A 17,407-nucleotide genomic window follows, 5' to 3' on the forward strand; every position below is an offset into this window, starting at 1 on the left:
ATATGCTGTCAATGGACTGAATCAGGGCATGTGAAACATCTGGGGAAAGCTATGGAAAGGTCTGTGGGGCCTGGATGTGGATAGGGAGCTGTGCTATCGGTGCACTACACATGGCAGCTGGAGACTGAGTGTGAACGAATGTGGCCTTTTCTTGACTGTTTTCCTGGCGCTACCTTGCTGAAGCACATGGTAGCGATGATGTTCCCTGTGGGATGGTGTAGCACCAGGAATGGATGATGGCAAGCAAGTATGAATATGAACATTTGTATAAAAATGTATATGTCTGTGTATATGTATGTATGTGTATGTTATGTATATGTATGTATGTACATGTGCATGTATGGGCATTTTTGTATATATACGTGTATATGAGTGGATGGTTTTGGTGCATTACACGTGACAGCTAGAGACTGAGTGTCACGAATCAAGGAGGAGGTGGAAGGATGGAATGAAAGATGCTTTGAGGGATAGGGTCTTAACATGCTTGAGAATGAGGTGTGAAATGATACAGCAAATTAGAGTGATGGCATTAATGGAAGATGACATGCCGTCAATGGGCTGAACCAAGGAATGTCAAGGGTTCAGAGAAAGCCAAGAAAGGTCTGCAAGGCCTGACTGTGGATAGGGAACTCTGGTTTAGATGCATTACACGATACTTAGAGTGGCTGAGAGCAAATGATGCTATTTCTTCAGCTGTTCCTGGTGCAAGCTCGCTGACATGGCAAATAGTGAACATGTAAGAAAAAATTATCAATAACAATAATAGCAACACTAAAAATAGTACATGATAAAAACAGTAAGAAAAACAAACAATCTATTCATCAAATAAGTCTCCACACAAGTTAAAGTGACCTTGGAGAAAAGCAGCGTATCTAAAACTGCTTACAAGATATGCATATTCATATGGGTAAATGGAAAATAATGAACAAAAACAAAAAGGAGAGGATAGATATTTTTTTATTTTACAAGTAACAGGTATGTGTGTGGGATAGATGTATTTTTTCATACAAGTAACAGGTATGTGTGAGTTCATGGGTGGTGGAAAATTTGACAAAAATAGTTAAGAGTATGAAATAAAGCTTATCAGAAGTAAAGACTGCTATACAGAGAAAAGTATGGGAATATGGATGAAAGATGAGTGGTATAAACAGTGCTTCAATACAAAATGCAGTAATGAAAAAAAAATTTTGTTGCAAAACTGAAGCATAATAAGTTTAAAATGATTACTGACATTAATACATACAGTTCTGTATGCAGCATGCAACAACAGAAAAGAGGTTACTGAAACTTTCCAGAAAACTTGCAGGAGCAGCTGAGGAAACAGACCCATCAGAAAGCTGATCATGACAAGTAATATTAACGGATGAGTAAAAAGGAACCAATGAGAGTTCTCACATGATATACTAACTTCAAAAAAATATAAGCATGTTATTTCATGTTTCACTTTATGACAATGAAAATAGTTGAGAGGCTCTTGATACCAGATCCATTTCATATATCTTCTGCCAAAAATCCCAGCAAAGCAGTCGTCTGTCATTAGAATTCCCAAATTCTCCTTCTCATAGCCATCTTTACCTAGATGAGTAACATGCCTGATCTCTCATCTGTACTTCATTCCACTTGCAGCATTTTTTGTCTTACACCAAATATAATTAAAGTACTTTTCCTCAATATTTCTACATCTTTAGTGTTACTGGATTCTGCCTACCTGTGATAACATCACAAGTGAAAAGTCACCTTCAAAAAGGCTGTATGCTCATCTGCTGATGATTAAGAGTGCTGTTAAGTCTCATCATAAAACTTTTCATTAAAGACAGTCCATTATTGCCTTGCTGCTGGAAGGAGCACACCCTAAGAGATACTAAAGTAACACAAGACCTTTTCAAGACAGAAGCCCTGGGGCAATGATGATAATAATCACTGAAATGTCATAATAAAAAGTGTGTGGTTGAGAGAGTTGAAGAGGGTGTGCCAAAATGGTTTGGACAAATGGAGAGGATGAAAGTAAAGGTTGAAGAAAAGGATATATGTGTCAGAAGTGGCGGGAACAAGGACAACTGGGAAAACATATTGGAGATGGAAAGATGTGCCACAAGGCCAAGCCTTTGTGGAAGGGTCAAATGGATACACAGCTCATGAAAGCAGTGGCCAAAATAACACCTGCAAAACAGAGGACACCAGCAACATTATGAAAAAGAAAGGGATGGGTGAAGAGAGGTTGTAGCTGGAAAATTAATGAAAAAGAGGACTTTTAATTCCAAAGTAGCTAAAAGAGAGGAGATAAAGCCACACATCCATATCTGTGAGGATTATTCCAAACTGGGGCAAAGAAAACCCCTACAGGTATGGAATAGTTGCTTACAAGAAAAATAATTACAGCATCTCAGCAACACTCAGTTTTTGGAAAGCAGATTTGGTACTGCTCATCCGTGAGATTTCCAAGATGAAAAGGAGTTGGTTATGCCCAATATATTTACATTATACGACTGGGTGAAACTGAAGTGTTTCAAAAGTTAATATCCAAACAGCAGCTCACATTAACTGACATGCTCTTATGGAAAAGCAGCTCACACACTGCTATTCATTCCTACCTCTGTTTAAATACCCAACTGACTTATCCAATATGCATACTTTTTTTTGTGGGAATCATGTAATATTTCTAATCATGCTATTCATAACCAATGTTGTGCCTGTGTATCAATAAGAGTGCAGAATGCAACTTAGATAATGAAACAAATCCTTAGACATCCTCCGTACACCACCTGCCAACCATTCTCCATCACAATAATTTATTGTGTAAACACTGTAGCATTTCTTAACATTCCTAAATATGTTCAAGTCATCTACCATCAATGCTGTGCCTGAGTATGAAATATGAGTACAGCATGACAACAACTTCAACAGAAAGACAGAATCATCATCCACACATCCTACTCTCTTACCTGGAGCTGTCCAACAAATCATTTACACCCTCCTTCACCCCTCAGTCAGCCAATACAATGTGTATACCTTAACATACATATGTAACAGACAGATTCCTCTATCACTTAGACACAAACTTTTGTACCCCTTCCCTTTATAAAGGGCACTCTACATAATTGTCAAAACTGAAATACAGAATTAATATTTTGGCTTGACTTTTTCATGATAGCTGTATGCATATCAGATCTTCAGATAGAACCCAATTTTCTTATAATAAATTATCTATTAGTATGACAGAACCCCAAGGACCCTTTTAATTAGAACTCTTGCAGCTTCAAGGCTGCTCTACAGTCACTAGCAGGGATAGGACAGACTCCTCTGGAGCAAAAACTTTTCAGAGATTGTACTCTGATGATAAAACGTCAATGAACGTGACTTTTCACTCACAGTATAGCCATAAGCATGTAAAGGCTGGGAATGCCCATAAGACATTTCTAAGACCATGCAAACCACAAAACTGTAGGTCTCTTGAAATACAACATTCATTAATAGCATAAGCATATTCCTGGGCACTATTTTTACTGAAAACATCAGAGGGATTTCACTGTCACTCTCAAACTCTTCACTAGAAAAAACAGAAATACTTTCCCTTTCCTTCCTTGTGTTCAGTAGCACAAAGAATGAAAGCTGAAAATCCAATTCCAGCATTAGATATTCTCAGAACCTATGACAGGACTTCCCAAATTACAAATTGTAAAGTTCATTTCTAAGGTTGCAAACAATCCTTCAGACAACCATAAGGTCAGCTATTGGGATCATAAACAGTATGAATTGTGAATTCTGAGTTGTACTTGGAAAAAATCAGAGAAGCCCTGATATACATCAAAAGGTATGTATATTCCTTTATCCAAATCATGAAACTCACAAAAGCCTGTGGTCACATAGAGGTTAGAAATGAATAAGAGAATCTTCCAAAAAATAACAAAACATAAAAACAACATAATAAAAACTATGCATTTCAAATTAAAGCAATTCAAAATAACAGGATACATACATGCACTGCATACAGTCTATGGCTACTTACCTTCACGCTTCAGCACACCAACAGGAACCATAACTGTGGGAGGGGGAACAGCAGCTGAGGCAGCTGCCTGCTGGGGAGGAGGCACACGAGAACAATACTCCATAGGGTTATTAGGATCTGGAGGACGTCTCATGCTATCAGGCTGCTGACGACCTTGCCTTACTTCTCCATCATGTCCTTCTTCTTGTCCTCCAAAATAAAAAGTAAAAAAAAAAATCTGATTTTATTGAACAAATGAGCAAGCCAATCACCATGCTCAATACATACAATGAAAAAAAAACAGCAAAACCTTGGATTCTGTCAACTCTGGATATCTTTGTTGCACCCTTGGGGAAAAGCAAAGAACGCAAAATAAAATAAAATTAACAATGAAAGAAAAAAGTATCTATATCATACATAAATATAATTACAAAGCCTTTCCCTTCACTAGAGTGGTTTAATCAGTCTCTGCTTTACAAAAAAATTGATACTCAGCTGACCTGCCTGTATCATTTGCAGACAAGGTCCACAGACTCTTGCCTCCTTGTAGTCCATATATGGAAGAGGAGCCCTGTGATGACAACACTGCGCACAGAGAACACGCCCACATGCTCGGCAGTGGTGACGTCGACGAATCACGGTAAACTTTAAACCACACTCTTGACAATTTGGTGCATCTTCATCTGGGATCCAAAATGGAGCCACGTGGCCAACTAAACTTCCATTGTCTTCACCTGGGTTAGCTTGCTTGGGGGAGGGAGCAGCTTCCCCTGTACCTAGAGTTCCACCACCTCCTTCATCTTCTCGGCCAGATCCACTGTCATCATCATATATAGCAGTCACTAAAGTCCCTGTATTAAGAATATTTCAAAATAAATAGAGATTTATGGCAAAAAATTAAAAAAGACTGTGCTTATAGAAAAAATTCAAATTTATGAGTGTCCATTACATACTCATTTGCACCACCCACATGAGATCTAATAAGCCCTATTCACCTTGTAACAATCACAAAAGATCATGAACCATATATCAACTTGTGACTTATAAGATAAAATCATGAACCATATGTGAACTCGTGACTTCTGATCAGAAAAACAATCATGAACCACTATCAAATCATGACTTCTGATTAGACAAAAATCATGATATTGGCCAGTCTTCACAGAAATAAGACTAATATTGATGACTAGGTATTGAATCTCACCTGGTGTGACCCTTGATGGAGACTCAGGTTCAGTAACAACTTGCTGTGGTCGTCTTTCAGGTGAACCAAGATCTCCATCTGTGAGTGTACTACTGGACGACACTGTATCCGTACCTGTGCTGTTGCTTGATAGGTTGTCGCCCCCATCTCCATTGTGGCCTCTGTCAAGTAAATTTTCAGCAGCATCACTCTGACTACTATATGGATGACAGATTACCTCTTCAACCCCCCCAGAAACTGGATGTTGGGAGAAGCTAATATTTTCCTGAGTTGTTATGTCTGGATTTTCATCCAAAGAACTGTGTCTTTCTTCAAAATCATTTTCATGTTTTTGCCACAATGGTGCTTCTCCATTTGGTTTCTCTTCAATTTCTAATGAATAACTTGAGGCTTGTTCAGTTTCACTGCCTTCTGTATCCCCTTCAGGTATAGGTTGAGAAGCACTCATACCACCTATTAAATCTGGACCCCCAACTAAACTGGATTCATTTGTGGGGTGGATTTCTGGATTTGTAATCTCTCCTGTTCTGCCTTTTTCACAACTGCTCACTGATCTTGTCATACTCCCACCATAAGCCCCTTGCAACCGGAATTGCTCTTCCTCCAACTCAGCAAGTTCAGCATCAAGATCTGCATCATCTATATCAACATTCTTATGAAAGCTGACAGGGACAGTATTAACAGCACTCACATCTGGGAGAGATGACTGTGATGGGGCCTGTGGCTCTACCCTTCTGGTGACAAGAGTTTCCTTTTCATCTACTCTTGCTACAGTATCACAGACTGGGTTTACATGATCCTGGAGAATACCAGGGGTATCATCAGAACTAGGGATTCCATCCTCGTGAGGTTCACAACTCAAATCATCTGAGGCAGATGCACTTGAAACAACCAACCCAGCCCCAGATAAGGCTTCCTTATGACTTTGCTGCTCAGCAGTTTGATGAACATTTACAACCTCAGGTATTCTACTACATGACTGACTCTCCATTACAATAGCAGGTTCATTCATTTGTATATTTGAAAGAGCATTTTCCATTACAATTGCAGGTTCAGAATATTCTGCACCACTTACTGTTCCTTCACTGGCCACTGAGTTATCAACACTGTTCACTGCCATGAGGTCAGGCAGTAATCGGTGTTCTTGTTGTTCCATAACATTCACTGGTTCACTTACACCTTCATTCTGAATGTCTTGTATTCCTTCCTGGGATTCATTAGTATTTTGTTCATGATGATCTATTACCTCAGAATGTATTTCTTCACCAGCAGGTGGGGCTGATGTAGTAACTTCTGCAGGACTCTGCCACACATCAATGATATCTGGATGTCTTGTTTCATGTCCACTTTTAAGACCTCTGTCTGGTGGTACACTTGATGGTACCACATCCAAAGGTCTTGAAGCAATAATATCAAGTCCTTCGCAAGAAATATTTCTGTTTAAAAGACTCCTTCCCATGTTTCCTTCATTTTCTACACTTCCTGAACTGACATCCAGAATCCCAGGAGAATGATAATCTGGAGGCAAAGCATGTGCTCGAGAACTGATACTACCTGCACCTCCAGTGGTATATGGCAGACCCAAGTTTTCAGCTACATATGGCTCAGGCTGGACACTGGGTAATGGGGCTTCCGAAAAGTTAAGTACTGAGGAAGGAGCCATCACTGGCCATAATGCCTGTGAAGCGGTAGGATGCTGATTCACAGGTATACTTCCCGGTCTGACAGCTGAGTCTAGCACATCACCTGCATGTGACTGTGACACCTGTTGAGAAAGCTGTAGCTGCATGCTAGGGTGGAATGGCAGTGAAGGTGGTGGTTGAGAGCAAGCAGCAGGTGGTTCACTGTCATCATTCTGGCCATCTGGTGGGCTCCGTGTCCCTGGTGGTTGAGCTTCTCTTTCAAACTGCACTCCACACCAGGGCTGAGCTGCAGCTGCAGCTCCAACTGCCTGAGGTTGCAGGGGTTCACTCCATCCTCCAAAAGAGCCCAACCCTACCCCATGTCTTGAGGAAGTTTGTGGTAAAGCACCCCCACCATCTGGGCAGAATTCTAATTGTAACTTCTCATACTGGTTTACAGATTCACTCTCATCTGAAAAAATACAACACATTATTTAATCTATATATTCTGCAAAATATCTGAGTTAACTGGTATTTGATTTCACATACCTAATTAAAAAATATATCATATTTGTTTGTCACATCATATGTCTAACTCATTCATTCTCATCGTAAGTTCAAGCCATTTCAGCACATCCTCATCAATTCTCTTAACCATACTTTCACATTACCAACTCTCTCTTACTTTCTCATTTCTCTTTCGTCAAACCTCCTCATTACTACATACTGCCCTTAAACATTTAATTTCCAACACATTCAACCTCTTCCATACATTCTCATCTCTAGCCCATCCCTTGCATCCATGCAACACTAGTAGGACTACTATCCCTTGAAACATATTCAATTGCCCTCCCTGATAGTGGCCTCTCTTTCCACATGTTCCTCAGTGCTATGAGGACCTTCATCTCCTTCCTCAACTTAAGACTTATTTTTCAAGTTATCTTGATTCAAACTCACTCCCCCAACTTACCTCTCTCTCTCTATTGCTGAAACTTTTAACCTTGCTTTTATTCACATTAACTCTCAACCTTTTCCTTTCACATACTCTCCCAAACTACGACATCAACTTCTGCAGTTTCTCAAGCACTTCTGCAACCTGTGCTATGTCAACAGAAGACAAATGACTTACCCCCTACACCCCCGCCCCCCCTTCTTGAAAGACAGAATACTTGCCACTGTTTCCAAGACCCTTAAATTCACCACCCTCAACAACCCATATATAAACATATTAAACAGCCATGGCGACATCAGACACCACTTACACAGACCTACCTTCATTTGGAAACATTCACCCTTCTCTCTACCTACTAGTACACACACCCTACTCTCTTAATAAAAACTACCCACTGTTTTTAATAGCTTTCCTCCTCCACCATATATTCATAATACACTCCAAAATGCATCTCTATCAACCCTATCATATGCTTTCTTAAGATCTTTAAATGCCATGTGCAAATCCTTCTGTTTCTGAGTAATTCTTACACATATTCTTTAAAACAAACAACTGATCCACACAGTCTCTACCATTCCTAAAATCACACTGTTCCCCCAATCTGATGCTCTGTGCATGTTGCCACTCTCCCATACAACTTATCACTCCCATACAACTCGTTAAGTACAATCTACAAACTTATCCCCTTTGTAATTTGAACACTCATCTTTGTTCAATTTCCCTAAAGGCAAAGACAATATACAGGCATTCTAGTAAAACTCTGGCACTTCAACATGATCGATACATTGTGAAAATTCTAAATAACCAATCAGAAAGTCAAACCCTATCTAAAGAAATCATAATACTTAAAAAAATATTTACATCACCTTAAACAACAAACCTCTCTTACTGCTGCTTACCTTCATCTAACTCAAAATCATCCAGCACTTTATCAAGATCAACAGCAAACTTCTCCATCGTCCTTTCTTTTCCAAACCATGTTCTGAAAAGAATGGGCTTTCATAAGAATATCTGTAATATGGAATGTGATGTAATTCTATGCAAGACATATAGCAGATTGGCCATATTGGAAATGATATTCTTTCATAAATATATCAGACTCCATTAGTTTGCTAGTAAAATAAAAAAAATGCTAATAGAGTAAATTGTTTTCCTTTTTTCTTTCTTTCATTTCTTCTTCATATCCACTAACATGGGGAGGTACAGGTTTGTAAAGTATCATATACATGTGATAAAGCAGGCGCATAAAATCTCAAGCAAAATACAATCAAGCAACACTTAATGAAGTACCTGGAGATGCATTCAACTGCAATGTATGACCAAGTATGTGATACAGATTATCTTATATTAACCGAGAAAAACATGGATGTGTATCAGGAAAGACAATGTCAGCTTTGAAGCTATGCAAATGATGTTTTAAGCTTGACTCCTCATTTACCATCACCTTTCATGAAATTTTCTTGCGCCTTTGGGCTACCCTAGTGTTAGAGAACATAATTAATTCTGCCAGACACACTTAAAGTACATGCATGGTCAAAAGTTCTTCCTTATTCATATCTACTTAAAACAGAAATATCTGGAAGCGAAGTTTGGAACTACATCAGTTGCTGCCAGTTCACGACTACATCGTACGTTGTTGTGCTGATACATCAGCAAAACTAGTCAGTCGTTGTGTAATCATACTCACTGAAGAAGAAGGTGTGCAGTACTCAATGTTAACCACCTAGGATGTTAACTACAGTCAGGGAAGGTTAGAATATGACGTAAACATCAGATATTAGCAAATTGCACAGGAACACTTCAAGCTTTCCGGCTGGTTTAGAAGACGTATTTTGATATGGTGATAATAATAAATTTCCTAAGCTCTTAATACTTCAAAAAATAGAGCTTTTTAACTGACACTTTCCATCAGACTCAAAACCTTGCTGACTTTATTTAGACTGGAAATTGTAAAAGTAGATGTGCCAGACAAAACCCCCCCCACTCTATGTCAACTCTACAGAGTAAGGCATCAATTCATACCACTTTCATCATAATAAACTGACTAGAAAATGCTCATAAATTACCTTACAGCCCTATATTTCACCTGATATACTTCTATGGCCTCATTCAATATTATTCAATAAAATACAAAGCAGCTCCATGCTTGGTATGCCAGTCATGGAGTCTGTAGTTTAAGCAGCTGGCATGACAGTTACTTACCTAATGATCAATGTTTCTTGCTTCAGCGAGGTGCTTGAATATACAGTTGTTTGTCCACAGAGTATTACAAAACTATCCATACAACACTCTATTGTATGGGGCTACACCAATCATGATAACAGTAATGTACTAATAAATTACACACATGAATGACAGAGGTGTAACCGAAATGACAAAATATGTGCCTCATGCCATTTTACCAATACACTCCCACCGCATGTTTTCTATTTGTAATTTTTTTGGTTGTCTTATTCATTCTTTTACAGCATATCAGTGTTTCAGAGGCCTACCTGATGAGAGCAACTAGGCAAAATGTTTTTTCCTTTGAAGTGCTACTTTTAGTCATATAGCTGTTCACTCATATGAACACGAATTAAGCAAAGTATAATAGAAAATATAATAAAAATATTATATATATATAGATATATATATATATATATATATATATATATATATATATATATATATATATATATATATATATAAGGAAACAGCCAAAAGAATGGCCCAACCCACCCACATACACATGTATATACATACACGTCCACACACTCACATATACATACCTATACATTTCAACGTATATGTACATATACATACATAGACATACACATATATAAACAAGTACACAATTCATACATGCTGCCTTCATCCATTTCCATCGCCACCCCGCCACACATGAAATGACAACCCCCTACCCCTGCACGCGTGCGAGGTAGCACTAAGAAGACAACAAAGGCGACATTCGTTCACACTCAGTCTCCAAATGTCATGAATAATGAATCAAAACCACATCCCTGGTTCAATCCATCGACAGCACGTTGACCCCAGTATACCACATCGTTCCAATTCACTCTATTCCTTGCACGCCTTTCACCCTCCTGCATGTTCAGGCCCCGATCGCTCAAAATCTTTTTCACTCCATCCTTCTACCTCCAATTTGGTCTCCCACGTCTCCTCGTTCCCCCTACCTCTGACACATGTATATCCTCTTTCTCAATCTCTCCTCACTCATTCTCTCCATGTAACCCAGCCATTTCAATACACCCTCTTCTGCTCTCTAAACCAAACTTTTTATTACCACACATTTCTCTTACCCATTCATCACTTACTCGATCAAACCACCTCACACCACATATTGTCCTCAAACATCTCATTTCTAACACATCCATCCTCCTCTGCATATATATATATATATATATATATATATATATATATATATATATATATATATATATATATATATATATATATATAACAAATTAAACAACCATGGAGACATCACACACCCCTGCCTTAAACCTACATTCACTGAGAACCAATCACTTTCCTCTCTTCCTACACGTACACATGCCTTACATCCTCGATAAAAACTTTTCACTGCTTCTAACAACTTGCCTCCCACACCATATATTCTTAATACCTTCCACAGAGCATCTCTATCAACTCTATCATATGCCTTCTCCAGATCCATAAATGCTACATACAAATCCATTTGCTTTTCTAAGTATTTCTCACATACATTCTTCAAAGCAAACACCTGATCCACACATCCTGGAAAGAGGGGCAAGTATGAAGTCTGTTGGGGATGAGAGAGCTTGGGAAGTGAGTCAGTTGTTGTTTGCTGATGATACAGCGCTGGTGGCTGATTCATGTGAGAAACTGCAGAAGCTGGTGACTGAGTTTGGTAAAGTGTGTGAAAGAAGAAAGTTAAGAGTAAATGTGAATAAGAGCAAGGTTATTAGGTACAGTAGGGTTGAGGGTCTAGTCAATTGGGAGGTGAGTTTGAATGGAGAAAAACTGGAGGAAGTGAAGTGTTTTAGATATCTGGGAGTGGATCTGGCAGCGGATGGAACCATGGAAGCGGAAGTGGATCATAGGGAGGGGGAGGGGGCGAAAATTCTGGGAGCCTTGAAGAATGTGTGGAAGTCGAGAACATTATCTCGGAAAGCAAAAATGGGTATGTTTGAAGGAATAGTGGTTCCAACAATGTTGTATGGTTGCGAGGCGTGGACTATGGATAGAGTTGTGCGCAGGAGGATGGATGTGCTGGAAATGAGATGTTTGAGGACAAGGTGTGGTGTGAGGTGGTTTGATCGAGTAAGTAACGTAAGGGTAAGAGAGATGTGTGGAAATAAAAAGAGCGTGGTTGAGAGAGCAGAAGAGGGTGTTCTGAAATGGTTTGGGCACATGGAGAGAATGAGTGAGGAAAGATTGACCAAGAGGATATATGTGTCGGAGGTGGAGGGAACGAGGAGAAGAGGGAGACCAAATTGGAGGTGGAAAGATGGAGTGAAAAAGATTTTGTGTGATAGGGGCCTGAACATGCAGGAGGGTGAAAGGAGGGCAAGGAATAGAGTGAATTGGAGCGATGTGGTATACCGGGGTTGACGTGCTGTCAGTGGATTGAATCAAGGCATGTGAAGCGTCTGGGGTAAACCATGGAAAGCTGTGTAGGTATGTATATTTGCGTGTGTGGACGTATGTATATACATGTGTATGGGGGTGGGTTGGGCCATTTCTTTCGTCTGTTTCCTTGCGCTACCTCGCAAACGCGGGAGACAGCGACAAAGCAAAAAAAAAAAAATATATATATATATATATATATATATATATATATATATATATATATACTTTTTTTCACTCATACTATCAGCCATTTCCCGCATTAGCAAGGTAGCGTTAATAACAGGGGACTGAGCCTTTGAGGGAATATCCTCACTTGGTCCCCTTCTCTGTTCCTTCTTTTGGAAAATTAAAAACAAGAGGGGAGGATTTCCAGCCCCCCGTTCCCACATATATATATATATATATATATATATATATATATATATATATGCGTGTGTGTGTGTGTGTGTGTGTGTGTGTGCATGTGTGGGCGTTTATGTATATACATGTGTGTGGGTTGGGCTATTCTTTCATCTGTTTCCTTGGGCTACCTCGCTAACGTGGGAGACAGAGAATAAGTATAATTCATATATATATATATATATATATATATATATATATATATATATATATATATATGTGTGTATATATATATATATATATATATATATATATATATATATATATATATATATATATATATATATATATAATTCACAAAAACTGCTATTAATCCAGCAAATAACCCCATTTTTATCTATGTATTCGTCACACTGGCTACAAAGCCTACAGACACTGTGGCCAGCATGCTGAAAAAGGAGTCACTCAATAAAATGCTTCAATTCATGATATACACCTATACCCTCTTTATAAACCTCTAAACCAAAAAAAAAAAATCACAATTTACATATAGCTAACAGTATTGCGGAACTAATCTCTTATATCGTACTGCTTCACATCAAGCTACATAACTGTATTGTATGCTCTACACCACCAGAGAAGAGTATCAAGGAATATCCAAAACTAATAGTGATACGGAGCTATGCAGATAAAAATGAAACAATTAATGTACTCAAATCAGATGAGAGAGGATGAGAGAGTCAACATTCACCATTGATCAAATTTTCTTAATAATAGTTACCTTGCACCCGTCACCTGCTCCAGACTTCCAGTATCTGGTCAGCAAGCACTTCCCTCAGTTCCACGGTGAAGCAGTTATACACATGGCACAATGTATAATTCATACATACAAAAGTGCTTTATGAGAGGCAGTTAAATCTATATTATTTGATAGTTTGAGGTATCCTTGACACTTTAAACGACGCAGCACTGAAGCACAACATCAGTGGTTTCCTGGCATGGTGCCTCCTCTCACACCAACCATCTTACCTCACATCACCTCAGGTATTAAACATTGTGCATTAAATGTTCCTTGCATGAATCATAGCCACTCATGTGAAGCTAAATGCAAAATAAGCAGTCATAGGACCTCTCCACTGACGTCACACGGGGAAGAAAACAACAACAGTACCGCCCCGTTGACACTCGCCATGCGCAATAACCTCTAAAGTCGATGAAACATTTCGTTAAATCCCTCTATCATATTTGTATTTCCATGAAATGGTGAAATGGTCAAGCTTATGAATATTACTAAGACAACTGCTGGAAATCTGAGTGACTCTAATTACTTTTTGCTCTCCATTTCTTCAAAGCAAGCCAACAGATATCCCCTTGTCTCATAATATACTTATGAGTTTTGAAATCTGAATTCATGCTCATAATCTTTGCCATATAGTCAATCAAAGTGTTGCCGAGTAAATCAAAATTCATTTTCCTTAATAAAAGCTTTTCCCTAAAAACAAGTTGAAGGGAAACGAGAAATATCAGAAAATGTTTTTGGTCATTGATTTTCTTCTGCAGCACTAACAAACCAATATTAATTACGTTACCAACTTATGTAAAAGACAGCAACTAAACCTCTACTGCCTAATGATGAATTAACAGATAAAAAATCCAAGGGCTGAGTTAGGGTTCTATATTTTCTGAACGTGAGCTATGTATGTGATACAAGTTCTGCCCTATGGAGTCTTGAGGGCAAAGAACATAGACTATCCATAATCCTTGCTTGAGGCACATCACGATGCTCAAAAGAGAAGAAAAAAGTACGAAGAGTGTTCTTGGCTTTATTTTTTGAGCATCAGATAAAATCATAAGTCTTGCAAATATCAGAGTAACTCAAGATTGCTGCATTGTTATGCTTTCTATTTGTCTTATGGTTGGAAGCAAGTTCACTTCTCCATCTTCCTGACATATCTCAATCATACACACCTGAACTTCACTTTCCTTTCTCTTTAAGTTCTACACATGCCCGATGGGGCAAGAAAGGGAGCAGAGGGGGTCCGGTGCTCGAGCAAAAAACTTTTTTTTTTTTCTCAAATCCAACTTAATTCTATGTTTTCAAATGTAAAACAAAAACCGTCCTCACTTCATCTTTAGATTATATACAAAATGTATTTTCCTTTGTTTATGTGCTCGTTGCTGTCATATTCTTTTAGTTGTATCATTTACAAGTTCATGAAGAAGTTAGAAAAGCGATAGATATCGACCCCAAAGAAAATCCCCGGGCACCCACTTCAAGAGGGTCAAAAAAAAAAAAAAAATTGAGTAAGACGCGTGCTGAATTTCGACGCCCCTGATTCAACATATTCGTTTTCTAGAATTATGCTGAAGACTATAGGACTAAACACAGAGTGATAATGTTTCTGCAGTATATGTTATTACTGAAACGTTGGCAATTCATCAGCAGTTTACTCATTACAGTGAAATGAGATTATTTCTGGTCGCATTAACTATCTCTCATAATCTGAATAGCCTTTCTTTATTGAAAGCATTATGATTATATTTTCCTCACGAAATCATAAATCCCAAACTGAGGCTGTGGAAATGTGTCATTAACTCTTGACCTTGCTCCTCTACACGTAGGTTGGGCTACTCTACTTTCCCTTAGCTTCCTTAAAGTATAGGTTCCCTACTTTCGGCTGAGTCCTCGAGGGCACAAGGGTCCCTCTTTCGGTCTGGAGTCACTGAGGTCGACACTTTATTGAGGCCTAACTCTTGTAATATGCTTCTCTATCAATGGAATTATCAAAATCTTATAGGGTTAGGCAGGGCGAAGTCGTTATTTCATCAGTGTTAAGTGATATGACAACAGAAAATATTTAGCTCCTCAAAGCTGTAAGTATATCTACAGATCAGATTTTTGTCAAGTATAGGGTGATTTTTTTTTATATCAAACTAATCGTTACACTGTATATATAGAGATATATCAACGAATGTTGTCCTCTACAGTAATATAAAAATTTTCTATAAAGTAACTGGAGTACTCAACAATGCGCCGTGGATTTTTATTTTTATTTTACATAGGCTTTTTATTGATTTCCACAGAGATCTTCGAAGTTGAGGGAAATGGTCTTAATATGGACTTCAAGGTCGATGGCAACTTGAAACACTGAAATCTGTGGTCACTTTTGAGTCGAATTAATACCATTAGAAAATCTGATCCCTGAAAGATGGCCCTTAAGAAGGCCTGGTATTTGCACCTTGGTTCCTGCCTTTGATCCTGAGGCACCTGCACAATAATTTATGGCGACTAGTTGCCAATTTTCAATGAGTACAGTGGACTAAGTGTGATCTAAAAGGCTTTTGAAAAGCGGCCTTTGACGGCAACATAACGGCGTTCAAGGCCAACGAGCTGTACATTATAACGTGGCCCAGATTCTGAAGTCAAATCAAAATTCAAAATATTAATCGGTATCCAAGCAGATTATTCAGTGACTTAATCCAAAATTTGGGGTCTCTAATTATAACAGGTCGACTGTGAAAGGAAATAAACCGCACAAATACTTGAAAATATGTATTAGATTATAGTCAGATGGAAGTCCTGATCAAAATATCTTTGGTACCTCAGCTGATTCATTTGTCAGAAGTTTACTCTCGTAATAATTGATTCATGAAGAATGGTGTTTGTCACCAAGACGGAGTTCATGCATATCTATAAGTCTCGTTACGTCATCACCTGCAATAAACATAGCCTGGTCTGAAGCAGGAAGTAAGTTACGGGTTTATGAGCAGAGATGTCCATGGCCGGCAGGCGTGGGAGGGTCTGAGTACCATTTTCTTTTATTCATTCGTATTTGAAATTTTTTAGATTGACTCACATTGCTTGTCAAATTTACTTGTCATTATTAGAGAATTAGCCAGATTAAGGTGAGAAATATAATATATTTTCTTTATTGATTCATTCGGTTTACGTTCATATTTGAAAGTTTTAAATCAATTTATATAGTTTATTGAATATACTCCTCGGTTTGATAAAAGTTGCCATTTTTTTGGGACTCGACTCTTAAGGAGAATGTTTCTAGTCTTTGTATGTAATTTCATGAATTTTCTTTTGTGATCTTCAGGGTCCTGATAAAAATGACTGTTTTTCAGGTGAAATAAAATTTCTCTTAAAATGAATGAGCATCATATTAGGAAAATAAAACAACCAAAAAAAAATAAGTGATTTAAACCTCAACTTAACTCAAGAAAAATAAAAATTTGGTGGGAGCTTCTAACAAAGCGGTATATGGAGGTCGTGAAACCTTAAAAAAAAAAGGACACATAGAAGCGATAAAATTTTTATATCAACACTGTTGGTCGACTGGGTCTTCTTTAGATTATAGGTGTAACTCACAGTATCTCTTTTAATTCTCTTGAAATCAGAGTTTCTATGGCATTACGGTATCTTTATGATACCGTAATGCTTAAAACAATTCAAGATGTTCTCGATATACCAGTTAAAGCGGAACTTTGTAAACGTATTGGACGTGATGTGGGGTAACAGTCGGCTAATGAGGCACAGTGCCTCTCTATAATACTTTTACTGGCACTTGATGGACGACACCCTACAGGAAGGCGCCACATTTTCTCAAACGGTGAATTTCTAGTTGTCTCGCAGTTTCCAGGGAACACATGCCTTAAAGACAGACTGGACTCATAGGGCAGGGAGTATA

General features: G+C 38.3%; 1 protein-coding gene across 6 annotated transcripts in view; it reads right to left on the minus strand.

Annotated features, from left to right (window-relative positions):
- Sara (Smad anchor for receptor activation) overlaps nucleotides 1-13,912 on the minus strand; it is a 76,197-nt gene extending 62,285 nt beyond the window's left edge. For 4 of the 6 annotated variants that reach the window (XM_071677490.1, XM_071677494.1, XM_071677491.1 and 1 more), the window contains exons 1-5: nucleotides 13,495-13,912; nucleotides 8,663-8,745; nucleotides 5,190-7,283; nucleotides 4,486-4,836; nucleotides 4,007-4,195 (exon numbers count right to left, since the gene is read on the minus strand). In XM_071677490.1, the coding sequence (XP_071533591.1) occupies nucleotides 4,007-4,195; nucleotides 4,486-4,836; nucleotides 5,190-7,283; nucleotides 8,663-8,720 (2,692 nt within the window). In that variant the 5' untranslated portion in view covers nucleotides 8,721-8,745; nucleotides 13,495-13,912. The remainder of the gene's footprint in view (nucleotides 1-4,006; nucleotides 4,196-4,485; nucleotides 4,837-5,189; nucleotides 7,284-8,662; nucleotides 8,746-13,494) is intronic. The other 2 variants (XM_071677493.1, XM_071677489.1) reach the window with 2 other exon arrangements.
- Nucleotides 13,913-17,407: the final 3,495 nt, after the last annotated feature.

Source organism: Panulirus ornatus, chromosome 25 (assembly GCF_036320965.1).
Source record: "Panulirus ornatus isolate Po-2019 chromosome 25, ASM3632096v1, whole genome shotgun sequence".
In the NCBI taxonomy this organism is placed as follows: domain Eukaryota; kingdom Metazoa; phylum Arthropoda; class Malacostraca; order Decapoda; family Palinuridae; genus Panulirus; species Panulirus ornatus.